The sequence below is a fragment of the Verticillium nonalfalfae genome (genome assembly GCF_003724135.2).
Source record: "Verticillium nonalfalfae strain VnAa140/NRRL 66861 chromosome Unknown scaffold_7, whole genome shotgun sequence".
Taxonomy (NCBI): domain Eukaryota; kingdom Fungi; phylum Ascomycota; class Sordariomycetes; order Glomerellales; family Plectosphaerellaceae; genus Verticillium; species Verticillium nonalfalfae.
Window position 1 is genome coordinate 185,060 of NW_021167232.1, and position 25,368 is coordinate 210,427.

Genomic DNA, 25,368 nt, shown 5'->3' on the forward strand with positions numbered 1-25,368 from the left:
ATGGGAATGAACTGGGGGCGGGGCAAGGTAACCTGAGAGGATGATTGTGGTAAATTGTCGAGATAATGAACATCTGGTTGCGAGTTTCGGGCGTGGCCATTCGAACAACACCCTGCCCGTCTCATCGGGAACAGAGTCGGCCATCGAACAGCATCACATTGCTGGGCTAGACCGATCCAGTGCCCGAAGGTCCGTCCGGTGATTGCTAGAAGGGACGAGGCGCGCGCGGGCGGATGAGGGCGCGCGGTGCTCGGGGTCTTCCTAATCGCCGGCCGGGGGGTTTCTGAGGAGACAGATGACAGGGGAGAGATCTTTCTTGGTGGGCAGATTGGGTAAGCTGTAAGCCATGGAAATTGAAGAGAAAAAAAAAGCTAGGGGGGGGGGGGGCGCGGGAGAAAAGGAACAGGCAAGCCAAGCCGGCCTGGGACTAGTAGCTCGGCATCTGGCATGACCCTGGTCTCCGCCCCTTCCGCTGTGATTGCTCTCGCCCAGTACCTCTGGCAGTGCCAGTGCGCCTGCTCAAACACACTTCCTGCAAGGTGGCTAGGCTGGCAGCGGTCAGGCCCCCAGTGCGACCTAATCCAGTCTACTGGTCACTGGTGGCTGCTTCCCTGAGCGGGCGCGCGCGGGCTGACCAGGTAGGTACCTCCTGCTGGGGACGGGGGACTGGGAACGAGGGCTTGTCAGGAGCGATGATGACAAGGCGAAGAAGGCGAGGCAAGGCAGGCAGCAGACATTGGCAAGGGCCAAGTAAGATTGAGCAGAGACACAGCGCAGGCAGCGCACCCACTTTGCGCTTGCCTTTCACTTCACCTCCCCCTGCTGCGCGCCCAGACCCAGACCCAGACTTGGACCCAGACTTGGACCCAGACTTGGGACCCAGGTCATCATACATATGGGTACAGTCATCCACATTTCTCGTCTGTTGTATTGTATTTCCTCTCCTTTTGCTCTGCCTCTCGTCTCCCTCCCCGCGCCACTCTCTCCCCTTTCGCCGACCATCCCGACGACCCTTTCAACCTCACAGCATCCTACACTCTCCAACCTTCTCTGTCGTCGTCTCACACCTGCGTTGGACACCTACAGGTCGTCGTCGTCGTCGTTGGATTCTCTTGCGGCTTCCGAGTTGGCACAGTTGACGCCTTCGCCCTGTACATGACGTAGCACCCACCGCAGCAGCAGCAGCAGCAGCAGCAGCTCCATCCCAGCCCAGCCCACCGCGCCAACGCCAGCACGAGCCCAGCGCCGCTACACCCGAATGCATGCGCGCTCTGCTTTAATCACTAGCACCGACGACTAAACAACCGCTTGTCCGCCCACAACACCGACGTGCACTCGGCGTTTTGTTCTTTCGCGCTCGCCGTTCCTCCTTGGCAAGCGTCACCCCTGCCGCTCACCTTTTTACTACTACCTGGTGGCCTTTACTATTACCTGCTGCCCCGTCCAATCGACGCTGCCAACTGTCGGGCTGCCTTTCTTCTCCTGCCACCGTCATCCATCACAACCACCACCAAGCGCACCTAGGCAACCTCTCCGCCAAACGTCGCCACGATGCAAGACTTCAGCTCGTTCTTGCAAATCAAGCCGCCAAAGGTGCCGCTTCTGTCGCCCGGCACCTTGAATTTCGCGAAACTGAACCCCATTCCTCGTCGCTTCCGGCCCAGCCGGAGCAGGGGCGGCCATCAGAAGAAGCGCTCAACCGCAAATTTCACAACCAACGCCTGGTTCGTTTTCGGCTCCAATGAGGCTACTGCTCTCAACACGTCTTTCAACCCCATGCACTCGATCCGCGCCCTGCGTCGTCGCTCCTGGCGAATCCTCGACATTCAATACGTCATCCTTGCCGCCCTAATCATCTTCTCCCTCGCCATCTCGCCGTCGGCCCCTATCATCAAGACTCTGGCACTCTGCGCCACTGTTCTGGTTCTGCTCATGCCCGCGACGAATCAATTTTTCCTGCCGTCCCTATCCATCTGGACCTACCTCCTGTATTTCTTCTGTAGCCGGTAAGCTCTTACACCACCTCCCTGCCTGCTTTCGAATTCGTATTAATCGCGTCGCAGATTCATCGACGCCAAGTACCGTCCGCACATCTGGGTTCGCGTTCTCCCGGCCCTCGAAAACGTCCTCTACGGCGCCAACTTGTCCAACATTCTCTCCGCCCACACCCACGCGGTTCTCGATATTCTCGCCTGGTTGCCGTATGGCATCGGTCACTTCGCCAATCCCGCCATTTGCTCCATCCTCATCTGGACCTTCGGAGCCCCCAAGACGCTGCCCGTCTTCGCCAAGGCCTTTGGCTGGCTGAACGTTCTCGGAGTCACCTTGCAACTGGTGTTCCCTTGCACGCCACCCTGGTACGAGAACGAGCACGGCCTGGCGCCAGCCGCCTACGGAATGCAGGGCTCGCCTGCCGGCCTTGCTCGTGTCGACAAGATTTTTGGCGTTGATATGTACACGACAAACTTCACCACGGCCCCTCTCCCCTTTGGTGCCTTCCCCTCCCTTCACGCCGCCGATGCAGTCCTCGAGGCTCTCTTCATGATCTACTGCTTCCCCCGATTCCGTGCCTTCTTCATCTCGTACGTTGCCTGGATTTGGTGGGCGACCATGTACCTCAACCATCACTACGCTGTCGACCTTGTTGGTGGATCCTTGATTTCTGCAGCCATCTTCTACACCGCGAAGACCCGATACCTGCCCAAGCAGCAGTCAGACAAGGCGACCCGGTTTGAGTACACGTATGTCGAGATTGGCGAGCAGAAGAAGGTTGTTGATGAGGAGTACGGCGACTTTTACAGCCTCGGCTTGATGCACCGCCAACGTTCTGCCGACAGCGACGAATGGACCGTTGGCAGCACTTCGAGCTGCAGCACACTCTCTACGAGCGGCAGCGGCACATTGAGTCCTGCACCGTCCGACGAGGGACACCCGCAAGGCGTTTTCTCTGTCGAGATGACACCTCACGGTCACATGTGGGATGGCGGCGTCCCACCACATGACGGCGATCTCAGCGAAGTCGTCGTGATCAGGTAACCCAGCAACGGTTGCAAACTGCCACTTGGCAAACCTTCTTCACCAGAATTTCGGTCCGCCGAACGTTGGCACGCTCACCGTTTGGTGGGTAAAGCCGCTTCAATCCACTCGCTTCACGCTGAGCGACGAAGACTCGTTCTCATCCGACGACCGTCCAAACAGCATTCGAATTTCTTGCATCAGCACAGCAATGGCGTACCAGGGTGTTTTTACATAATGGAGGCGGCGACCAGCAGGAGCCTGGGGTCTCGCCGGCCTTGCAGGAAAGAAAGACACGGGGCAGGGCAACGACAGAACGAAATGGCCACATTTTGCATAGGAACGACCGATGTGAAACGGACAATCCCAACGCAGGCTTGACAGTCCGGGAGAACTGCACATAAGACCAACGGAACGGGGATACCTGGAACATAGAACATATAAGTAATGTATTTGAAAGGGGGATCTCGGGCTGTTGGCGGCTCCGGGGTCCTCCGCCTGCGCCTGCTAGCGGAGAGCAGTGTCGCAACGTAATGCGGAGGCCAACATACCACGGGGTAGAGGTAGAGCACTCGCTACTGTGTAGTAATTGAGATGAGAGATGAGAATAATCCGGGTTCTTTTTCGCGTGTGACGTAGGTGTTGTGAGAGAAAGACATGGGAATGGAACTTACTCCTAGACCATCGCTGACTTTTGACGCGGTTCATCTTCCCGTCGCGAGTTGGTCGTTTAGATTCGACATGATGTCCACCATGTCCCCCTTGGCCAACTTACATGAATGGCGACAAAAGTCACTTGCGTCGCAGGTCTGGAAAGAAAAAGTCAGCTTTGTGCAGGCAATTGTTGTATTGTCGAGGAATCTTCCCACGTAGCACACATCATCGTCATGAGAAAACATCGCGACGAACAATGAAAAAGCGGGATGAATTGATCCTCAAAAAAACAAAACAAAATAATAGTAGAAAAGATTGAAGGGCGCCGGCATATATACATACACACCCGGTTTCCCGCCCCCATTTCTACACAGCAACCGCGGAAGCATGCACGTTGCAGACCTCTCGACGGCCGTTGGCTCCTTCAGCCCTGCGTCGAGCGAGCCCGTGGGGCCTCGTGGGCGCTACGCATGTTGATCCGCTGATCGCGAATTTGGTTATCCGGCTGATAGCCGTTCAATGTGAACATCAGCACAGCTTTTTCGCATTTGCGAAGGGCAAAGGCGGGGACGCGAGGGTGCTCATCACGAGCTTCGGACGTGGCACTGGTTGGCACATTCATCGATTGGCCGTCTGTACAAGCGACTACCTGCGCATGCACGCCTGGCGTTGCATAGCCTGTTGATGAAGAACCTCATGCCTGGTATCACCGCCCGCCCGAGCCGTCCCTGCTTTCCTCCTTATGACGACCGGAGAATCTGGGCCACGTAGCTTGAGAGAAAAATCCACCCCCCTCTACGACGTCTTCCCCCCCGCGTAATAAAGCAAGCCGAACGCCGGACCGCTCATCCTATTTTGGATGCCGAGAAGTGTGAGAAGAAAAAAAAAAGGTTCTGCAACGGGCAAGAGATATAAGTGAGCAATGTCATCGTGGCTGGTTCAACTCAAGCCACGAAGGCCGGGTTTGCGGAGTCGTGCAGATAAGGGGAGAGGAGTTCAGGGGTACGAGACGGTGCGTTCGAGGTTACACATCCACGGTAGAATGGCGAAGTATAACGTCTCTCATCGCCAACCCCAGTGCAGAGTAAACTTTACACCAACACTGTCCCCACCCGCTTGTCGTTCTGCAGCACGAGCAAGCTTGCTCTCGCCTCAACGGGTTCGCAGCAACATGTTCCGAACGTGAAACACTCACCACCAATTCCCTTTCTACGGGCTTGGCGGGCGCGCCTGTTTCGACTTCGGCTTTGGCGTGGCGGACGAGCTCTTGCTCTTCTTCTCCTTTTTCACAGTCGGCGTGGATACAGACGCGCGATGCGGCACCGCCGGCGGCAGGATCGGCGTCTCTTTCTTGGACGCCTGCGAGCTGGCGGGCGCAGGCAAGGTGGCCTTCTTGGACTTCTTGCCAGACTTCGGCGCCGGGAGCTCGGGCTGGCTCGGTGTCTGGAGCTCCTGAGAGGGCGCGGCGGGGGTAGAGGTTGGTGTGTCCTCGGCTGAGCGCTTCTGCTTCTTGCTCTTCTTCTTCTTCAGGGCAGCCTCCTCCTCTCCGACGAGTTGAGAGGAAGCAGCCTCTTCATCAACCTCGGCCGCCTTGCGCTTCGCCTTCTTGGTTGTGGTAGAGGCCTTTTTGCTGGACTTTTGGCTGGAAGAGGGCAGCGCGGGGGCTTGCGTCATCTCAACGTCCTCCGCCTCGTCACCCGACTCGGATCCAATCTGGCCCATATCCTCGTCTGCAGGCACGCCAATAGGGTGATATCTAGCCTTGAGGCCTTTGGGCTGAGGGCGGACGCCCTTGCTGGATGCCAGGGGCAGAGTGGCAACCTCGGCGTTGGCAGGGCTCGGAACCTGGATGATGCGCTTGATGCGCATGACCTGATCGACGTTTTGCGCGACTGACCCGTGTTAGCGCGATCCTGTGGAGATTCGAGATGTGTGTGGACTTACGGGGCTCATAGCGGACTCCCTTCTTGTTCGGAATGAGGACCTGATAGGTAGGGTTCGCGGCTTCGTTGCTGACGTTGACGCCGTAGTCCGCACCGTCATGCTTGAAGACCGGCTCGCCGTTGCGGATCTTATGAATGGGGATCTCGAGCTGCTCAATGACGTTGATGGGGACAGAGGCGGGTGCAGTGAAGTACCACAACTGCTTGCCCTCGCGTTTCGCCTGGGCGAAAAAGTCTTGCACATCCTTGCCGTCCTCATCGCCCTGCACAGGGCGCAAGACAAAGTTCTCGCCCTGGAAGCCGTTGGTAGCAGTCTTCTTGGGTTGCGGCGCAACGGCAAGAGATTCGGCCACCTTCTCGGGCTCCTTCTGAGTCTCAACAGCACTGGTGGGCTCTTCCGCCTCGCTTTCCTCGCTCCCTGAGCTCTCTTCAGGAGTTGCCTCCTTGCGGGCCGTCTTCTTGGTACTGGCCTTCTTGCTCTTCTTGGTAGGCTCCTCAGCCTCGCTCTCAGAGCCGGAAGCAGAGCTAGAGGCGGAGCTGGAAGTTGACGCAGCCTTTTTGGAAGGCGCTGCCTTGCCATTCATCAGAGACTTGGCAGCCTTCTTACTGTTGGCGTTATCGTCGCTGCCTGAATCGCTGTCCGAGTCGCTGCCAGAGGCGGCAGGAGAAGACGAGTCGCTGGACGACGTGTCTTCTTTCTCCTTTGAAGCAGCCTTCCTCGTGATCTTCTTGGCGGGCGCCTCGTCTTCGGAGTCGCTCGAGTCAGAGCTGGCGACAGGTTCGGAGGAAGAGTCGGAGGAAGAGTCGGAGGGAGAGGATGCGGCCTTCTTGACAACCTTCTTCTTGTTCTGCTTGGAATCGCGTCCGTCGTCGCTATCGGCGACCTCCTCTCTGTTGCTGCGCGGGGTACGTTTGGAGGGCGCGATTCCCTTCTGGCTGGTAGGAGTCGATGTTGACTTGTTCAGGCGATTCCAGGACGCAGGGTCAGGAAGGGCCGCATCGCTGTCGCTGTCACTGTTGCTGGCGGCTTCGCTCTCGCTGTCGCTGTCTTCGGCGCGGGGATCGAATGCAGCCTTCTTCTTGGTCTGGGCCTTCGACTGGCTGCTGGGCGTAGCGTCAAGGTCATCACCGGCCTTGGCAAGGAAACCGCGAAGCGAAGCGACACCGTCGAGATTACGGCGCTTCGACATGATGTTGATGCTAACAGCCCTTCGGATGTAATGTGTTGTCGCAATCGATTGGCCTTGCGCGATGTTGGCCTGGGTTGGAGTTGCGAATAGGGACTTTTTTCTTGTATTACGCGACTCGTCAAACAAGCTCCAGACGACGATTGGGATTTTTTTTTTTGGAGCAGGCGCGGTGAAGATCGAAGCTGCAAGCGGGGGGTTGGAAGGTCCCACTGGACAGGCAGCTTGGGGTGGCAGGAGCCAATCGATGGCGCGTTTTCAGCCTAGCGCGTTCTGAGGGTGCCGAAATTCTTCCGCTGCTCTTGCACCCCGGAGAAGATGGTCTCTCTTGAAGAAGGCAAGAAGGCAAGAGGTAAGGTTCGTGAGATGATGCAGCTTTGTCAAAGGGCTGATGGCATGTTTTTGTTTTTTTCCGAACTTCTTCGAACCTGGACGGTTGATTCCAAAGACTGACTGACTGGTTTGCACCCCATGTCACTGATGTGCAGTAAGGAGCCTTACTCTTCACACTGGTCGTAGCGACCCACACACCTGCCGAAAACCTGGACCAGCCAAGCTTGGTCACCTAAATCTACATCCCCAGCATCTTCACTTGCCCATGTTGTCAGCACGGCCTGATCTCAGAGAGGCACCTCACAACATTCGCCAATGAGCACCCCAAAACGCCGAAGATTTGAGTCCGACGATGACCTCGCACGTATGTGCCAGCGCGATCCCGCATCTCTGCCGAACAACCACTAACCTGCCACAGCTATGAGTGCCTTTTCTCTGCGCCGCCAGCTCTTGGCTGCAAAGGGTACGGCTACCACTGCGGTTCCTTCTGAGCCTTCAAGCTCAGCGTCCTCGCCAGCTCCTAAAAGCCCGATCTCGGCGTCAGCCGCACTGCCTGCTGGGCGACGATCCGCAAGGAAGCAAGTTTCTTTGAATGCGCCATCACCGCAACCCTCGCCCAGCCCCGGGGGCCGGGAAGCCACCGTCATAGCTCAGGAATCACCAGCCAAAAAGCCTGTATCTGGGGCGTCATTGACCACCAGCGACAATGGCCTGCCTCTTGCCCCTGTACAGCAGTTTTCAACGTTCAGGCCTAACAAGCAGAATGCTCGAAAACTCGCGGGGGGCGTTCTTCAGCTGAGACTCAGCACAAGCGAGGTGGGGCTGTTCAAATGCTAGTCCAACCTCTGGCGACTGACATGAGTGTAGCGATTTCTTGTTCTCGGCAGCTTCGGTATTCGTGTCGTCAGCGGTGAGGTCACCATCGCTGGCGCAACATTGAACAAAACCGACAACATCATATGGGCACATGCGGCCCATTGCCACGCCATTCCTGTGCTGCGATGCTCGGAGGATACGAAGATTGAGCTGCATCCTCACCCCCGAGCCATCGAGCTGCGCCGGCTCGAGAGGCTGTCCCCTATGTTCCGCAGTCTCTGGCACGAACCTTCAAAGCCTGGAACAGGAGCCAAGAGTGAACTGGCTTCAACTTTCCAGATTGTATGTACCTTCTCAGTCATGATACCCTCCGATCATGGACAAATCTGACCTTTCAGATCGGAACTGCGGCCGATGCGCCGAAAAAGGCTGTGATTCAAGATCTGGTGTCGCATCCCGCCTGGAATAAGAAGCTGGCGGAACTTGTGGCCAGGGGGGGAAGCAAGGCGCCGGTCGTCTTTCTTTGCGGGCCAAAGTCCTCAGGAAAATCAACTTTCGGCCGCATCCTGGCCAACCGGCTGTTAACGTCGCCGTCCCAACGAGCGAAGAGACCTGCTGTGGCCATACTGGACCTCGACCCTGGGCAGCCTGAGTTCAGTCCTGCTGGCACCATGTCGCTTGTCCATGTCAAAACGCCAAATCTAGGCCCCTCTTTCACACATGCCGTACCGGAAACCACTGATGCAAGCGTCATCCGGTGTCATGCCACGGCATCCATCTCACCAGCAGCAGACCCCGAGCATTATGTCGAATGTGCCCAAGATCTATTTCATCACTACCAGCAATCTGCATTGCGTAACCGTCCTTTGATCATCAACACCCCCGGCTGGATTCTCGGGACAGGTCTTGATCTTTTGACGGAGCTCATATCAAAATTAGCGCCGACGGACGTTATCTACATGTCTGAGGACGGACCAACGGAGAGCGTTGACGCTTTACGCAGCGCCACGAGGACTAATTTCACGACTCTACCCTCGCAGCAAACGGAGTTCACTTCGCGAACAGCGGCCCATCTGCGCTCTATGCAGACCATGTCGTATTTCCACTCCATCAGGGCAAGTACTGGACAGGTCATCTGGAACCCTGCTCCTTTGACAAGTGTCCCTCCTCTGCAGGTGCAGTACGCCGGAGACATCTCTGGGTTCCTGGCGATCCTCAGTTACGAGTCCCAGCCTCCAGCGAACCTCTTGGCGGAAGCGATAAACGGATCTGTTCTGGCGCTCGTCGAGATTGAGGATGGCAAGGCCTTGAGGTTTCTGCCCGAAGTCGACTTCAAAGCCTTCGGTGATGTCTCTGTGGATCCTGAGACCAGTATGGACGTGGACGATAAGCCAGCCGCAACTGCGACGGGACCTCGTGTCTCGCGGTCTCCGGAGGGAATCCCATTCATCTCCAACCCTACGTCACAGACACTCGACCCGCGATACTCGCAAACTCTTGGCCTTGTGCTCCTCCGCGGCATCGACGTTGCGAAGAAGAGCCTGCAGCTTTTGACGCCCATTTCGATGCACGCCATTGAGGAGAGCCGCAAGGCGGGCAGGCAGCTCGTGCTGGTGCACGGTAGGTTTGACACGCCTGGTTGGGCATACACTGAGAACTCATACTCGCGGACGTACAGCGAGACTGCCGTTGACGAGAGGGAGACGGAGATCACAGAAGATGATACAGACAATGACGACTCGGAGGCTGAGCCGGAAGACCTGGGTATGGCCGGCGATGTGGCCGAGACGCCATGGGTCGAGGTCCTGCGCGGGAATGAGAAGCGGCCGGTGGGTTCGAGAGTCTGGAGGGTGCGTCGAGATCTGGGCAAGGGCGGGCCTGGAGGTGACTGAATACCAACGGGTGTCATTTCAGCGCAATACGAGAAACGGCTTCGTCCTTTGAATCAACTCAGTCTCGGTTTCGCCGGGTTCCCGAGCCAGATAGCACCCCAGCGCCATGCCTAATGCAAAGTCCCAAGCTACGACCTCAGAGATGTCCCTGAAGTTCCTCGGGTTCGCGTCCTTGGCGAATAAGCTCCCAACGAGAAGTGACGGGCCTCGTCGGACGGCGCCGCCTGCGTCCCTGAGCTTGGTGCGCCCCAGCACCGGTACCCGAACGTTGACCTTGGCAGGGCTCAGGAGGCTGTTGAGTGTGAACTGTGCGTTGCGTTCGATGATGAGCGTGTTCACGTGGAGATACAGCTTCAGTTGCATGAGCGCCAATCTGGTTTCGTCAGCAAATACAGCCTGCAAAGTCGACATGATAGTCGAGAGGGGTTTCCAACCGCTGATACTGCTCTCGATGCGTCTCGCTCGACACCTCGGCATCGATCCGGCGTTGATCAAACACACCCATATTCTCAAGGAGCGTGAAGAGGTGTTTGTTGCACATGAGCACCTGGAGAAGATAGGGCCCGTCACTGCAGCAGTACAGTGCTAGTATGACGGGAAGCATCAGGATCTGGATCTCGGGCAGGAGATCCAGCCGCGGGGCGGGTGTCGGCACGAGGGGCATGATCATGTTGAACTGCGCTTCTTCGTGAGCGTTGCACCTCACAGGGAGGTTGCCATGAGAGCAGAGAGTGGACTCACGAAGTGGAGGGCGCTCTTGATCAGCACTTCGTGGTACTTGAGCGCCATGGCCTTGGCTTCGGGCGTGCCTTTCATATACATACCCACAACCAGGACAGATAGCACGAGGGATGGTGGTTGCGGAGTGTGGTAGAAATCATCCTTGTCGAGTATGGGCCACTCTTTGTGGAATTCGGTGAAATAGAGGTTCTGCAGCTCGACCCGGTCGGGGGCGTCGAGCAGCTCGCTTCGTGACTTTGCTGACAAGTCAAGGTATGTCGGTCCGGCTAATTCCTTGATCTTGGGGAGGATGCTCAACGGGCTGCTGAGCGTCACGGCCCCGCTGCTCCCCTCGGCCACTACCGGGTCGACCGGGTCGACCGAGCCGGCAGGCTGCCCGTGATTCAGGGCCTCATGGCGGTGCAAAAGATCGCTGCGAGTCACGTTACTCCAGTGCGCGAGGTCCGCATGGGACAAATGTAGCTCACCTGCGGTTGAAGGTGGCTGGACATGCAGCGCAGGCGAATGATCGCAGGTTGGCGTGGTTGCGCTGGTGTCTTGAAAGGTGTTCTTTCCGGAGATACGAGCGTTGGCAGTTCGGGTAATCACACTCGAAGCGCATGGCGTGGCGGCAGGAGATGGGCCTCGGGACAAGCTCTACAACTCATTGATCTAGGAACTAGAACAAGACGGCGATGAGAGGGAGTGGGTAAGATCACCAGCTGGGGCAGGATTCCGACGACTCAGTTGCAGATGGTCCGTGCCCAACAATCTCACCAGGATGCAGGATAGTCTACGAATTACCCTTGTATGGCTCCTGTCTAGAGGTTAACGGCGTAACGGAATCAGATGACCTGGAACAATGCCTCAATGGGATCTAAGCCAAGGAGTTTTAGGCTATCAGGGCGAGCATCTTGGCTTCTGGACCCTGGGACATGGCGTCTCCTGGCCACGCCATGCTCATTCTTCTGTCCAGAGGCCGCATGATGGGTCCCTGGAAACGCAAGACATTGCGGCTTGCACTTGACAGATAAACATGTCTGTGGATGAGATTCACCTACCCAGCTTCATTCTCGTTTCAGGCTTCGTATTAGTGGATTCAAATAGGTATAGCGGTCTCTAGCTGTCTTGACATCTTTTGAGCCCTTGGCAGACTGCTACGCCCTGCCTATCCACTTGAAGATTATAGGCATGGTGACCCTGCCGATGCACTCCTCTAACCTATACTTCTACGGCTAGGCTCAGTTACTGCATTAAGAATCCCCACTATTAGAATGAATTGCTTAGTTAAACATGGTGATACCTCCTGGAGCGATACATTCGAATTCAAGTTTGCTACTTATGTCAGAATACTATCAACCATCGCCTCTGCGAGCTTTTACCTGGTAAAATCCTAGCGTATACCATCGAGGTCCAGCTGGAGGACATGCATCGCGTGCGACAGGGGTTGCCATGGTCAACACCAGACACTTGAGATGTCGAGACCTGGTGGGTCATGTTCTCTTGGCCGTGTGCTGAAGCACCCGGCCTTCGCATCCCGACCCCTGAGTGTTCAGCTGCCGCACCTCCCCTTGACCGCTTTTCCCATGGCTTTGCTACGGTGCACTGGTATGGGGGTTGCAGGTCCGCAAGCGAAATGCCTAGCGGCGGAGGTCGAGCGGACTTGCATTGCATTCGTTGCCAGGCAATATAAACCGGCTCCGGGAGCAATGAGAACGCGCTCTTCAAGTAAAGAATGTCCGCTCTGAGAGCGAAGAAGTCCGCCTTACGCGAGCGGAAGAACTGGTCTTGCATCATGAGGAGGCCTGACCAGCGAACAAAAAGGGGGAAAGCTGTCGTTTGGGAATTCAACTTGTGTCATCTCTTGCTCCACATATCAACAATTCGTCGACTTGAACTGCAACGCGTCGAAGCACTCCTCTACTATCACTCGCTACCCCAGGACCTAAAAAGTGGAAAATACGAACAAACGTCTGCCAGTTTGACGGCAGCAGACTCCGAAGTGAAAAGAACAATCACATTAGCAGATCCCCCCGGATCTCCGGTGCCAAGCCTGCCATGGCCGAAACAATGAAGGCGTGGCAGTTCGCGACCCACGGGCCCATCTCCAAAACCCTCCGGCTGGCCACCGACGTCCCCCGGCCCGACGCCGCGAGCCTGCAGCCGGGCCAGGTCCTCGTGAAGGTGGCCAGCGCCGGCCTCAACCCGGTCGACTACAAAATGCCCGAACTCGGCCTCGCCGCCCGCGCCATGTTCAGCTTCCCCAAAGTACCGTGCGGCGACCTCAGCGGGACGGCCGTCGCGGTCGGCGAGGGCGTGGAGGGGCTCAAAGCAGGGGACCACGTGGTGGGCTGGCTGAAACCCTTTAGCAGCGCAGGCGCGCTGTCGGAGTACGCCGTGCTGGACAAGGAGAGCTGGGTCAGGCTCGGCGATGGGGCGGACTTGGACGAAGCGGCCGGGGCGGTGACGACGGGGTTGACGGCGTTGCAGAGCATCCAGCCGTACGTCAAGGCCGGGGACAGGGTCTTCATCAACGGCGGCAGCGGCGGCACGGGCACGCATGGGATTCAGATTGCGAAGCTGCTCGGCTGCCACGTTACCGTCTCGTGCTCGACGGCCAAGGTGGAATTTTGCCGAGGGCTAGGGGCTGACGAGGTGATTGACTACAAAAAAGAGGACGTGGTTGCGAGCCTCGTCAAGCAAAGTGGGAGCGCCGGCGCGGAGAAGTGGGATCTCATCGTCGACAACATCGGCAACTCGCCCGCAGACCTGTACAAGCGGTCTCACGAGGTCCTACGCGACGGCGGCGTTTATGCTTATGTCGGCGGGCGCGTGTCGGCGGGGAGCATGTGGAACATCGTGCGCGGACGGCTGCTGCCGGGATTTCTTGGGGGCCAGAGGAGGCGGTTCGTGCTGGTCATGGCGCAGCAGTCGACGGAGTATGTGAGGCCGATCGTGGACTGGATGGCGGAGGGCAAGTTGAAGACGGTGGTGGATTCAAAGTTCGAGTTTGGCCAGGTGAATGAGGCGTATGAGAGGCTGAAGACGGACAGGTGTCAGGGGAAGGTGATTGTAAAGGTGGTGGGAAGGGAGGAGTAGGGACGAGGCGGGGGGAATAGGACACAGGAGGAGTGGTAGGATGATCGGTGGACGGAGGACAGGACGGAGGAGTGCTGGCCCATGAGATGTGTTGTACTGCATGTTTGTAGAACATAGTCATCTTCTTTAGCCTTGACCACTTCAACTTATTATACAAACTGGATACTTGACAGCTTACTCTGATGTTCAAATAGTGTTTCGACTTCATCAAACGTCTGCCTCTTTTCCCAGCCAAGTTCTTGCTCATCCCTCCCCATTTAACAAGTGCGCCCAAGAGGCCAGCGCGCGATGGCACTGGCCGACAGGGAATTCTCTGACGGAGCCGAGTATGCCTGCGATTGTAGACGACGGTCTGGAGCGCAAGAAACCAGAAGGCACATCTTCCCATGCCGGAAGCTCTGTTCATGCTCCAGTAGTCCCGGTACCCAGCTCCGGGGCCGTTCACCATGACACTTCATGCGGCCGGCCGGCAGACTGGCTAGTTCCGAGAATAGAGTAGCGTGTCTGTGGGTGGCATTGCTATCGAAAACGATCTGCATGGCACTACTCGACATGCTTCTATTCTCCTTCCATCGTCCTTTTCCTCGTCTCATTAGGACCTGCCCTGGCTCTGGCATCAGGTTTTCGTCGCCGGCTGTCAAGAGCGACCTGATGCGAGAGGTGGCCATGCGTGCTCGAACTCTCGACGCTGGCATCCGAGGTACTCACGTCGGTTTAAGTCCGAGCCGACGAGCCGAAACGACTTCGATATCGGTCTTGCGACATTTGGCGGAGCGATTCGTCCGTCATCGAACCGATCAACTGCGCCGACCTGCCCTTTGATAGCGCCTTTTTGACGTCGAAAACGTCTGCCCACGTTGTGACGACAACTTGATCGCTATCCCCATCGGCGATGACCTCGCCAATGGTGTGTATCCTCTGACGGGACACCTCACCAGAGGCAAGTTTGCAGACCTCTAGACATTGAACCGAAGCCCTGATGTCCTGTTCTAATTGATTCCTCCCCAGCTCGCCGCCAGAGTTCCCATCCAACGCCAGCCGTTCTAGGCGCTCTCGGAGACGACCGATGTGTTCGGCGATGCTATCTCGGTTCTCGCCGAGGATCTTGTGTGTCTCGCGGCGCACTTCGAGATAAGGCGACTCAGTCGCCGCGAGATCCGGTGGCGGCGTTTGCACCTGGGCCTGGCGCTCCCGCTCAATCAAAGAGTCGAGATACGACTGAGCATCCTCGCATATGCGAATGCAGTGCGAAGTCACTGCTCGCTCGTCTTCAAGGTCAATGTCAGATGTGTTGGGAATCTCAGACGTCAACAGCGCCATCTTTTCGTCAATGCGCTGCAGATGGATTTTGAGATCGTATGAGGTATTCTGCACCATCTCGCTGTAGCGCTCCAGTACGTCATGGCTGGCTTTGGACATTTGCCTGTGACGGGGAGTTCAGTCGCAGTCCACCGATCGCACTGGATAGGATGACATACAATGTAAGCGTGCCTAGGCCAACGGAAATCGTCGACTTGTACCCAGAAAGAGTGTCCATGAATTCGTTAATGTCACCCTTCATAAACTCCATCTTCGTCCAGTCTCGAAATCCAATCTTTGATTTTCCGTCGAATTCTTCCATCGCCACTTGGAACTCATGACACAGTTGACCGCAGCGATCAACGGGCCCTTCCAGAAGTGCCAGCATTGACGCTTCAACATGCGCTACCTCCTTCAGCGCGTCCAGTACGCCGATGAGATCAATGAGCTGCTCCACGAGTCTCCGCAGAGTCCTGTCACGGTCCCTGAAGCGCTGGACAGTCTCCTTCAAGGATCTTGTCGTCGCGATGGCGGCTGTCACGACGCCAAGAACCGAGGCAGTGATACTCAAAGGATCCGCCATCTTCAATCTCACGTCGGGGTCGTATTGTGATTCAAGAGACTGACCGGGTGAGACGAGATGATGGGTCGTTGCGCTCTGATGTAGTCACCAGTCCAGTGGACCTTGTCATGGCAGGGTTCAGTATTAGGGGTTTCTGACACACGTCGGAGAATCGTCGATGAGCTTGCCGCGCGGCTACAAAGCAATGTGAAGCCATTCAGCACAGATCTAGAAGAGGCCGCAGATTGGACGTGAATCCTTGTGTTCTAGGTTGGGGGGGGGGCATTGCACCACTCCCCCTCGTCATGGGCCAATCAGATGGCTGAGTTATGCGCGAGTCAAGCTGGGATCGACCAGTGACCAGGCGAGGCGGATGAGATGAAATTCTTGGCTCTCGGTTTGGTTCGGGTGGTCCTTGAGACAGTCCCATGCCACCAATACAACGCCAGGTTCTGGCACCAGTGGACGGCTGTGGTGGCACGTATCCACCACGCGCCCATCCCGGCCGTTACTGGGAAGGGCAATGATGCAAGATTTTCCCCCAAACCGAGACCTGTCTCCCATCCCTTTGGTGCCAAATAATTTCAATACACCAAATAGTCGACAATGAAACGCCAGAAACGAACATCAACCAGTCAAGTCTTTAGACATATTGTCATGGTCCTGCATGTCAACCACAGTGACAACGCTGTGAATCTATTAGGACCTGAGGGAGGTATAAGACTAATGGGAGATCGCCTTTTGTAAAATCGTAGAAACTAATAAGAGAGGACCGAGCGTAGCGAGGGAACAGTTCTAAGAAAGGTTAATGGACTAAGTTTTAGAGAAGGGTATCGATTACTTCTATCTTCCTCGAAACCCCTACGAGACTAATAGTTAACCCCTTCACTCGCTATATAAGATTCCTTGACAGAATCGCTGGTGTACGGGGCCAAAGCTTGAAAGCTTGTCAAAACATGGTTCTGTGTTCATTCAACCTGAATCTTTGCTCAGGTCCCGTAACTCCTTGCCGACACTCCTAAGCCACTCCCTTGCACGTTGGATGACGTTGGGACTGCGCAACGCACGCATTTCATGGAATGCTTTAGCCTTACGCATGTGATCGGCTATCCCCTCAACCACTAACTTCGTTTCCCCGTCGTCGAGGTCCGCCTCGACGATCGCTGCAGTCAGGTAAAAAGTGAAGCGCTCGAATGGATACCCTTGTTCATCTGTTGGTACAGGCTGAACTTCATGGGCAACTAACGCTGTGTAAACCCAGCGTCTTCGCTCCGACCTTTTGTGTCCTTGTTTCGCTCTTCGAGTAAGGTGCTCCGAATAATCCCAAAGTAGGCAGCACTGTTGCGCAGGAACGGGCAGTTGGAAGCGGCGGACCAGATCATCAGCAATTTGAGCCAATTCCCAGCGAAAGGTGATCATGGCAACAGGATCGAAATCTGGTTCGTGTATTGGGTTTTCTTCCATTGCTAGCCACAAGCCGCCCCGTGTGATCGGCCCCCAACCGCTGTCCCAGTCACCAGGGCAAGTTTGGAGGAACAAGGCGGCCATGACTTTCAACCGATTGTGACAGATGCTCTCGATGAGGTCACCAATGAGTGATTCGGCCTCGGTATCGGCACCCACACCCGTTTTTGTTTTGTCGGTTGAGGCCGAGTAAGTCGGGTTACCAGGATGTGGATCCATTAGTGCCTTCACGTCAGACGGACCATTGTACCCGACGGTGGGTAGCTTGTTCCAGCGTTGCTCAAAATGCCCCAGGGGGATACCTGATCGACCGGTCCAAGAGTTTCCCCAATGGTCATTTTGGGCGCTAAAAGTAAACTCTTGCTTGTACCATAGACGATGAACTCGATCTGCGCAACAAGTGAGAATAGAGTCGCAGAACGTGTTGTATGTGGCTGTTTGAGTGTCGCTCGGCTCCGTAGGTTGAAGCATGTTGGAGTCGCCAGCGCAGCCATCACCGAGAGAGTCGATTAGAGGAGTTGAATTGCACGTCAATGTCTCGATAACCGCGCTGGCGAAAACCGATCCACAAGCACGGCTAATGCTGCGGGAGTCTTGCCACGCGTTTGACGTTGTATTTCTACTAGCCGCAGCCAACATACTGGTGTTTAATGGGCTATGCCAGTGATCAGAAGTTGTCTTGACGACCCACCCTCCCGAGTGGCATGCAGTCGTGTAAACAGTATAGCGGCAGCCTGGTTCAATGGCTCCGTCAAGGGTCGTTGGCGTAATTCCTTTCGACTTTTCCCCACAGTCGAGTAACATGGTGAGGTTCGGCAGCCCATGACAGAAGACGAGAAGAAGTAACGGAACCTGTTGCTTCACTGCTTGTTTCGAGGCTTGCCGTACTTCACGGAGGAACTGAGCGATCATATTATTGCTGCGAACAACCGTGACCCGCGTCAATTCCCCGCTCTTGAGTAGATCGTTGCTCAACACAACCTTGCGTTCCTGGTAAGGGTTGCCGTGCAAATAAACTGGGAATCGAGGGTCTGCTTTGAGGAGCTTCACCGGATCCTTCGTCAAGTCAGTGATCAATTTTCCACGGTATCAAGTGCAAGTGGCCATGGAGCAGCTCTACGCGGCGGACTTACAGCAGCTGTGAGCCATGTTTGTGATGAACCGAGACCGTGGAGCAGGTAGTTGAAAGCGTAGAAATCAGAGAGAAACCACCCGTCCTCTTTCTGATGGCCTTTAATGACATTTGGCGAAGTAGCTGCCACGATGATCGTGTCCTTCTCGATGACCGGTGGAGTACACGAGATAAACCAATTAGGCGGTGCACAGCCTTCGTCTGGTCCCGGATATCGAGTGCCATCCATGACGCCGCCTGTGACAAGTGGATTTGGCATCTTGTCAAGATCTCTGTGATCAGAATAAATTCCTCCTACAGGGAGATATCGTTGATTCTAGATTCAGGAGGGGAATACCTGTGCCGAATGTAAGAGAATGGAGTATGGTGCTTCCTGATCCAAGGTAGGAAGAGGATTGTGCTTTTAAATGCAGGCACGGCGGTGGCATTCACCAGGAAGGTACTCAAAGTTAATTTTAATCAGGTAGGTCCAAAGCCTGCGGTTAGGTAATTACCTTGAACATCGTCAGCCACGTTGTATTGCAGTGCACAGCCTCCCCACTCCCTATCACAGCGGTTCGCGGAAATCAAGGTATATATTGAACTGATAATAGGGAATAGCCTGGGGCGGTGATCACCGTATGGGATTCACCGATATGGTGATTGCTGGGGCCGGGATTTATAGCTCCTAGGAGTATGTTGATCACGGCTTACGTAAGCAGTGCACAAAGATAGTCTAGGGGTTAGGGTCTTATAATCCTTATATAGTTCTATCAATAGGAGACTAAAGGAAGAATTTATCTTTAGGCCTATATACTCCTTTAGAAAGGAAATAATGTCGAGCTCACGCCTCTCTATGAACTGAGGCGCAGCTTCAGCTTTGTGGCTAAGCCGGGTATAACCCATAATCACGACCAATCAGATTGCAAGCTGCACCGGGCCCGGCAAGTCTCCGGGCGATGACAAGGATGCCTTGCCCGCTACTGGACATGCTCGAGATCGACGCGAGGCAAAGCAAACTGAGCAGCACCCTACTTACAAAAGCTTACACGACTTCTTCCGGCTTGGTTCCAAGTAGAGCCGAGAGGCTGTCTCATGGGCCCTGCTGACAACCGGCCGGAAAATGAAGTCTGTAGGAAACTGACCGGTACCACTCATTACATAGGCGTACTTGGTAGTGTCTCTATACTAAAGTACCTGGCGACAAGTATCTCTCCTTCGAGAATGTCCTCGTCTCAAGTAATCGATCGTGTTCATTTGGTTCCGTCTTTTATTGCCTAGAATGATGTGCTTTCAGGCTATGAAGCCGTGGTATTGGCTGAGGTCAACCAAGATCAAGTCCAGAATGCCTGCCTCGACATGGATGCTTGCGGATGGTCGGTGAGGCGCATTGCCGGCAGACTATCCGCGGTAACAATTCCGAAGTACACTAAAGCCTTGCTTGGGCCTTGCAGGAATCTAGGCTTCCAACACACCACCCTCACCAGGTGGGTCGCCTCGGAAGAAACCCACTGGAGCAAAGCGAATGCCCAACGCGAATACGACGGGCTCTCGCTGCCTGTCATTCCCGACAAACTTGATGCACATGGATTCGAAAATAATTCAAAGTGCATGTATTTGATAAATGTATGAGGTATTCGAGCCCTTCCTACTTCTTTTGAGCACAAGGGTCATTCATTCTCCTTTTTCTTTTGGTGATGAGGTGTACGCTGTTGCGATATCCGACTACAAATATTTACCATTGGCCTCTAATAGCAGCATCCTTACCACATGTTTAGACAGAGTTCTTATATCACAGACGCTACAAGCTTCCACAGAACACAAGTCAACGCCGCGGCACAACACACGATGTCTAGCTTTGGACCTCTTCCAGGTTCCTCAAACGCAAGCATGACGGATACGGACGTGGAGCAACAACAAGCGTCATCGTCGCCGAATCTTGGCCAGACAGCCATTGAACTACGGGTTGATCCTCAGGCGGTCAAGAACCAGTCAAATGACGCCAATGAGTCTGGAAGCAACCCCAACACTGTCGACTGGGATGGTCCAGATGACCCTCAAAATCCATTGAACTGGCCCGACGTGAGGAAATGGCTCAATATTGGCCTGATATCGGGCCTTACTTTTGTAACGTATGGAAAGAACACTGCAAAAGATGCCAGACACTAAGCTAACCAGAGCTCGATACAGTCCACTGGTAAGGAATATCTTCACGATCGACCACTCTTGACACAGTCCGTCTCTCGGCTGCTGACATGCTGCTTTTCAGGGCTCTTCTATGTTCGCTCCAGGAGTTCCAGCTATCATGGTCGAGTTTGGCGAATCATCGTCAACAATGGCCACGTTTGCCGTGTCTATATACGTCCTTGGCTTCGCATTCGGGCCGCTTCTTGTATGATTTAACACCCTTTTCAATGGATACTCCGTCTCCGATGGATCTCATCTGATCAACTTTGCGACTTTTAGGTAGCACCTCTGAGCGAAACCTTTGGCCGCGCACCGGTTTATAATTGGGGCAATGTTCTCTTCGTGATCTTCTCAGTCGCGACGGCTCTGTCCCAGAATATGGGCATGATGCTGATTTTCCGCTTCCTCATGGGACTCGCTGGTTCAGTTCCCGTGACTATTGGAAGCGGAAGCATTGCAGATCTGATGCCCGTTGAGCAAAGAGGAAGAGCCATGGCCGCTTGGGCCCTGGGGCCTCTATTAGGCCCCTGTGTTGGACCCGTTGCTGGCGGTTACCTGATCCAAGCCACGAGCTGGCGTTGGGTATACTGGGTGGTGGCCATTGTGGTGAGTTCTTTTTACGCCTAACTAGTGACCAAATTACTAAGACTCTTCAGGCTGGCATTTTTGTTCCATTGTCCTTTCTCTACCTGAAAGAGACTTGCCATCCTATTCTTCTCGAGCGTAAAGCCGCCCGTCTCCGGATGGAAACTAATAACCATAACCTCAGGGGCAAGCGAGATAGCATCGAAACACCCAAGGAGATGTGGATTGCTGCCCTAACGCGACCTCTAAAGCTTCTCTTCATGACACCTATTGTCACGCTGATGGCTTTTTATGTCGCGATTGGCTATGGTATCCTCTACCTTCTGCTCGCAACCTTCTCTTTCGTGTACGCGGATGAGTACGGTTTTGATGAAGGTGAGGTTGGCCTTACTTTCCTCCCAGCCGGCATTGGCATGATGTTTGGTGTCGTGACCTTTGTGTCTCTGTCCGACTTCATGATCAAGCACTGGCAGGCAAAGGGGGGTGAGGTTACACCTGAAGTACGATTGACGCCTGCTCTCGTCATGCCTTGCGCTATTGTTCTGCCTGTCGGACTCTTCATCTATGGTTGGTCTGCCGAGCATCGTGTTCACTGGATCGTACCTATGCTTGGCGTCGTTGTTTTTAGCTGCGGCCTGATGGGCGTCATGATCTGCGTCCAGAACTACCTTCTAGACACATACCCCCGCTACGCGGCCTCTGTTACTGCAGCAGTGGCGGTTTTGCGATCTCTTGCCGGTGCTTTGCTTCCTTTGGGGGGTTTACAGATGTACGATGCTCTCGGTCTTGGCTGGGGCAACAGTCTCCTGGCCTTCTTGTCGGTTGCCATGATCCCGCTGCCACTGGTGTTTTTCGTCTTCGGAAATCGCCTGCGACAGCTCTCCAACCCAAAGCTGTAGGGTACTACGGAGGAACGTAATTCTTTTGTTCATTAGCAGAGGCCTCGTCTTCCTAAACCCGAGGATGATTAAAGCTTGGGGAATGGCTATCTTTGGCCCTCTCGAGGCGAACCTTGGCAATTGCCACAGACTATGGCGTTGTTCATTTCATATTTGTCTTTACGCACTCGTATTTCATCTGGTCACATTGCATGGTTTTCAGTAGTTTGTAGACATTTCAATTGCACCAAACAACAAAGTCGTCGGTTCTTCGGCTCAATTCTTTTTATGTATAACAATTGAATACACCAGGCTCTCATATTTTACCTGGCTAGGAATCAGACTAGTTTGAACATGGCCATTTGACCAAACGGTGAACCTGGGATTGGAAACGGCGACATTGTGCGGTCCGGGACCACCTTGCTGGAAGCGGACAAAACATTGCTTACGCCATTTCGCACCAAATTATGAACACGCTGACGCTCAGCTTCAGGCGGCCAAATGATTGTAACAAGTGGGCTGGCTTCTCCTTAGAAGTGTCCTCATGGTCAACTTGCAGCGAAGAAACTTCAGCTAAGGCTCCGCTAACCTGGCTTCCCGAATTGGCTGTGAACTCTGTTGTCATGATAGTGCTCGTAGTCACGTGAGCTTAAGATTTGGTACGCTACGCGAGAGCTTGAACTATTTTCGCCGGCTATCTCTCCCTCCCCTCCTTTATCCTCGCCCCCTCCCTCTTCCACAGGTGGCGCATATCCCCCCATTTTCTGGCTCCTGACCCGCCTTGGCCTCCGTGCCTCCATTGACCTGTGGGAACAATCATACGACTGTAACATCTGTATATAACATGGGGCTCCCAACGTCATCACAACCCAGCCAGGGCGGGGCTTCATCGTCACATCTCCCAGCCCTTCATACTGATCTAAACGACGCTCAACAATGGCAAGCCATCCGACAAACCGGCGTTTACCACCCACAAAAGAACCCTCGGGTCTTGGCATGTGTTCTGTGCCAGAAGCGGAAGGTCAAGTGCGACCAAGAAAAGCCATGCAGTACCTGCGTCAAGGTTCTTACGATCCTTGGCATGATTGTTATCTTCCGCAGCAGAAGGGACTGACGCTGCCGCCAGGCCAGTATCCCGTGCGTGCCAACGCAGGCAGCTCCTATCCGCCCAAGGAGGAGACAACATGATGAACTCCAAGAGAGACTCGCTAGATGCGAAGCCTTGCTGAAGAATTGCGACTTCTCCGGTGGTTCCCATGTGAATTTTGCACCGCCTCTTCCTCCCGATGACACATCGTCCATTGCCAAACCCATCAACTCTCGTTCCCAGCCTCGGCCTCCGGGCTTGGCATGTGCTCCGAAGCAAGACTCACTACGCGGCGCGCTCGATGTCCCGGAGGCAAAGGAATGCTCCAGGACTCGGCATCCGGGTCAGCTTGTTGTGGAGAAGGGACAAGTCAAGTTCGTGGACAATTATCTATGGGCCGTCATATACGAGGACGTATGTGTGTGTGACTTCTTTTCGTCGAGCGCAAGACCCCAATACATCTCTCCCCTCCTTGACGCTGACCTATTCCTCGCTAGCTGCAAGCGATACGACAAGTCTTGAACGTTGAAGAAGATGCTCTCGACGCCTCCAATGCTAATGCTTTGAACGAGGGCGCCAACCCAGGCCTCGCCAGCTATGTCAGAGTCCAACAAGCGGAGTATATGCTTACTTCTGTGCAAATCCTTCGGCTTTGGAAGCTTTTCCTCGAAAGGGTCAACCCTTTGACCAAGCTGATTCACGTGCCAACATTGGAGCCCGTCGTGATAGAGGCCGCCATGAGCCACCGCAGCATTCTCCACAACGCCCAGCCTCTGCTTTTTGCTATCTATTTGGTGTCCGTTATCTCAATGACCTCTGCCGAAGCCTTGGCTATTTTGGGCATCAAGAAATGGGAGGCCGTCGAGAAGTTGACCAAGTGCCTCAAGGCCGCCTTGACCGAAGTCAACTTTCTCACAAACTGCGACACAACAATCATGCAAGCTTTGGTATTATACCTCGTATGTCGTCACGCCCGATCCCCTTTTCGTCATTCTAACTGCCTGTATAAGATCTCACTCCAAGGCCGACTGGATAGCCACGCTGCTTGGATCATGAGCGGCGTTGTCATCAGGCTCGCTCAGAAAATGGGGCTTTTTCGCGATGGTGAAAGACTGGGCCTTCCACCTTTCGAAACAGAAATGCGTCGGCGTCTGTGGTGGCCTCTTGTCATGCTCGATCACAAATACGCTCTGTTCTCGGGATTGAATGGCAAGTTCGTGTCTCCCGGTTGGGACACCAAGCTTCCAAAGAACATCAACGACAGCGACATGTCGCTCATATCTACAGAAGTCAAGCCCCAGGCTGGCCCTACGGAGATGGTCTTCAGTTTGGTGGTTTCCCAGGTAGCCAACTTCATCGAAGATGATTCTTTGGGCGGCTTGGAACTTGCCCTCCGAGGGCAGGGGGCTGAGCCTGGCACTACGGAGTATGAAGTGTCTGTAGCTGGTCTTCAGAAGTTCCACAACGACTTTGAATGCCTTGAAGCAAGACTCCTCTGCATCGAGAAGCAGTACTGCGACCCTTCCGCTGGGCCCATACATCTAGCTGCCTCGTGTGTGCGTCATTCCATAATGGACAAGGTCCGACGTATAGCTCTTCCAATGCGCGAGACGCCAGAGTGGGGGACGGATGTCTGCAACGTCCAGGACAACATCTTGCGCATATGGCTCACCCACCACGAATCCATCATGAAACAGATTCATGGTTGCGTCGACTTCGCTTGGTATTACAAGAGTCATTTCCATATTGACTCGTTGCTTTTCTTGCTCGGCCAGCTCTTCAAACGGCGCCCAGTCGGCCCCTTTGCCGAACATGCGTGGCGCCTCATCGACCTCTCCTATCAGCACCACGAAGGGCTCTGGGACGTGTCCCACAGCCGACACGTCGACATAAGTTCTTTCGTCCTCGGCCTGTGGCACTCCCGTGAGAGAGATCTGTCTGAGACGAACGCGTCTATCGAGGTTCCTCTTTGCGTCGCTAATCTGCGAATTCTTCTATCGGCACCAGATGTCGAGCAGACCATTCCAGACTGGACATCTCAAGAGGACAACGGCCACAATGTTCTTGAAGATCCCTGTTTCAACACAATGCATGCACCATGTGCAAGTTACACAGAAAACTTCGAGCAGGAATGGCCCATGACATCTGATCTCGATTTCTTCCTTGGTCATTGCGGAAAGTTTTCGTGTCTCATACCCGCTGTCAGCATCTCCGGCGGACAGCATTCTCGACGACCTGCACACAAATTCGTAATTCGAGGAGCAACGCTGAGTGCCTGCACTCGAGCATCCCAACGTGAATCCGAACAGCCTCGCGTGAATTAAACCACTCACTGGCTCCAAGTCTCACCCTAGTGCATTCCCCAGCCCCTCCGATCGATCGCTGTTACAAGCGTACGCAGCCGGGCGGGTCCCCGACTCTCTACTCAGCACGACATGCGACATGCAGAGTCTCGTAGAACGAAAGCAAATATCACGCGTGACTCGCAACAAGCCCGCGGAAAGAGTTTTACAGCGGGCAACGATCAGGAGAGGTA

At 54.8% G+C, this 25,368-nt stretch overlaps 9 protein-coding genes across 9 annotated transcripts; 5 read left to right on the forward strand and 4 right to left on the reverse strand.

Moving 5' to 3' along the window:
* Positions 1–1,551: 1,551 nt before the first annotated feature.
* On the forward strand, positions 1,552–3,036 carry IPC1 (Aureobasidin resistance protein Aur1; the record flags this gene model as incomplete). The annotated part of the gene is made up of 2 exons (XM_028642198.1): positions 1,552–2,006; positions 2,064–3,036. The coding sequence occupies 2 exons, from the start codon at positions 1,552–1,554 to the stop codon at positions 3,034–3,036; spliced, it is 1,428 nt and encodes a 475-aa protein (XP_028498570.1).
* A 1,842-nt stretch (positions 3,037–4,878) lies between these two features.
* On the reverse strand, positions 4,879–6,802 carry D7B24_008104 (uncharacterized protein; the record flags this gene model as incomplete). The annotated part of the gene is made up of 2 exons (XM_028642199.1): positions 4,879–5,561; positions 5,614–6,802. 2 exons carry the CDS (start codon positions 6,800–6,802, stop codon positions 4,879–4,881), a joined length of 1,872 nt encoding a protein of 623 aa, XP_028498571.1.
* Positions 6,803–7,447: 645 nt separating this feature from the next.
* Positions 7,448–9,840, forward strand: GRC3 (Polynucleotide 5'-hydroxyl-kinase grc3; the record flags this gene model as incomplete). The annotated part of the gene is made up of 4 exons (XM_028642200.1): positions 7,448–7,496; positions 7,551–7,948; positions 8,000–8,290; positions 8,347–9,840. 4 exons carry the CDS (start codon positions 7,448–7,450, stop codon positions 9,838–9,840), a joined length of 2,232 nt encoding a protein of 743 aa, XP_028498572.1.
* An 18-nt stretch (positions 9,841–9,858) lies between these two features.
* D7B24_008106 (uncharacterized protein) lies at positions 9,859–11,182 on the reverse strand (the record flags this gene model as incomplete). The annotated part of the gene is made up of 4 exons (XM_028642201.1): positions 9,859–10,213; positions 10,284–10,516; positions 10,582–10,993; positions 11,049–11,182. The coding sequence occupies 4 exons, from the start codon at positions 11,180–11,182 to the stop codon at positions 9,859–9,861; spliced, it is 1,134 nt and encodes a 377-aa protein (XP_028498573.1).
* A 1,436-nt stretch (positions 11,183–12,618) lies between these two features.
* On the forward strand, positions 12,619–13,659 carry D7B24_008107 (uncharacterized protein; the record flags this gene model as incomplete). The annotated part of the gene is made up of 1 exon (XM_028642202.1): positions 12,619–13,659. One exon carries the CDS (start codon positions 12,619–12,621, stop codon positions 13,657–13,659), a length of 1,041 nt encoding a protein of 346 aa, XP_028498574.1.
* A 714-nt stretch (positions 13,660–14,373) lies between these two features.
* Positions 14,374–15,541, reverse strand: D7B24_008108 (uncharacterized protein; the record flags this gene model as incomplete). Its single annotated transcript, XM_028642203.1, has 2 exons — positions 14,374–15,082; positions 15,138–15,541. 2 exons carry the CDS (start codon positions 15,539–15,541, stop codon positions 14,374–14,376), a joined length of 1,113 nt encoding a protein of 370 aa, XP_028498575.1.
* Positions 15,542–17,606: 2,065 nt separating this feature from the next.
* On the reverse strand, positions 17,607–18,375 carry D7B24_008109 (uncharacterized protein; the record flags this gene model as incomplete). The annotated part of the gene is made up of 3 exons (XM_028642204.1): positions 17,607–17,639; positions 17,873–18,040; positions 18,118–18,375. The coding sequence occupies 3 exons, from the start codon at positions 18,373–18,375 to the stop codon at positions 17,607–17,609; spliced, it is 459 nt and encodes a 152-aa protein (XP_028498576.1).
* A 1,568-nt stretch (positions 18,376–19,943) lies between these two features.
* On the forward strand, positions 19,944–21,766 carry D7B24_008110 (uncharacterized protein; the record flags this gene model as incomplete). Its single annotated transcript, XM_028642205.1, has 5 exons — positions 19,944–20,227; positions 20,286–20,292; positions 20,365–20,487; positions 20,562–20,888; positions 20,939–21,766. The coding sequence occupies 5 exons, from the start codon at positions 19,944–19,946 to the stop codon at positions 21,764–21,766; spliced, it is 1,569 nt and encodes a 522-aa protein (XP_028498577.1).
* A 1,023-nt stretch (positions 21,767–22,789) lies between these two features.
* Positions 22,790–25,156, forward strand: D7B24_008111 (uncharacterized protein; the record flags this gene model as incomplete). Its single annotated transcript, XM_028642206.1, has 3 exons — positions 22,790–22,882; positions 23,330–23,791; positions 23,843–25,156. 3 exons carry the CDS (start codon positions 22,790–22,792, stop codon positions 25,154–25,156), a joined length of 1,869 nt encoding a protein of 622 aa, XP_028498578.1.
* Positions 25,157–25,368: the final 212 nt, after the last annotated feature.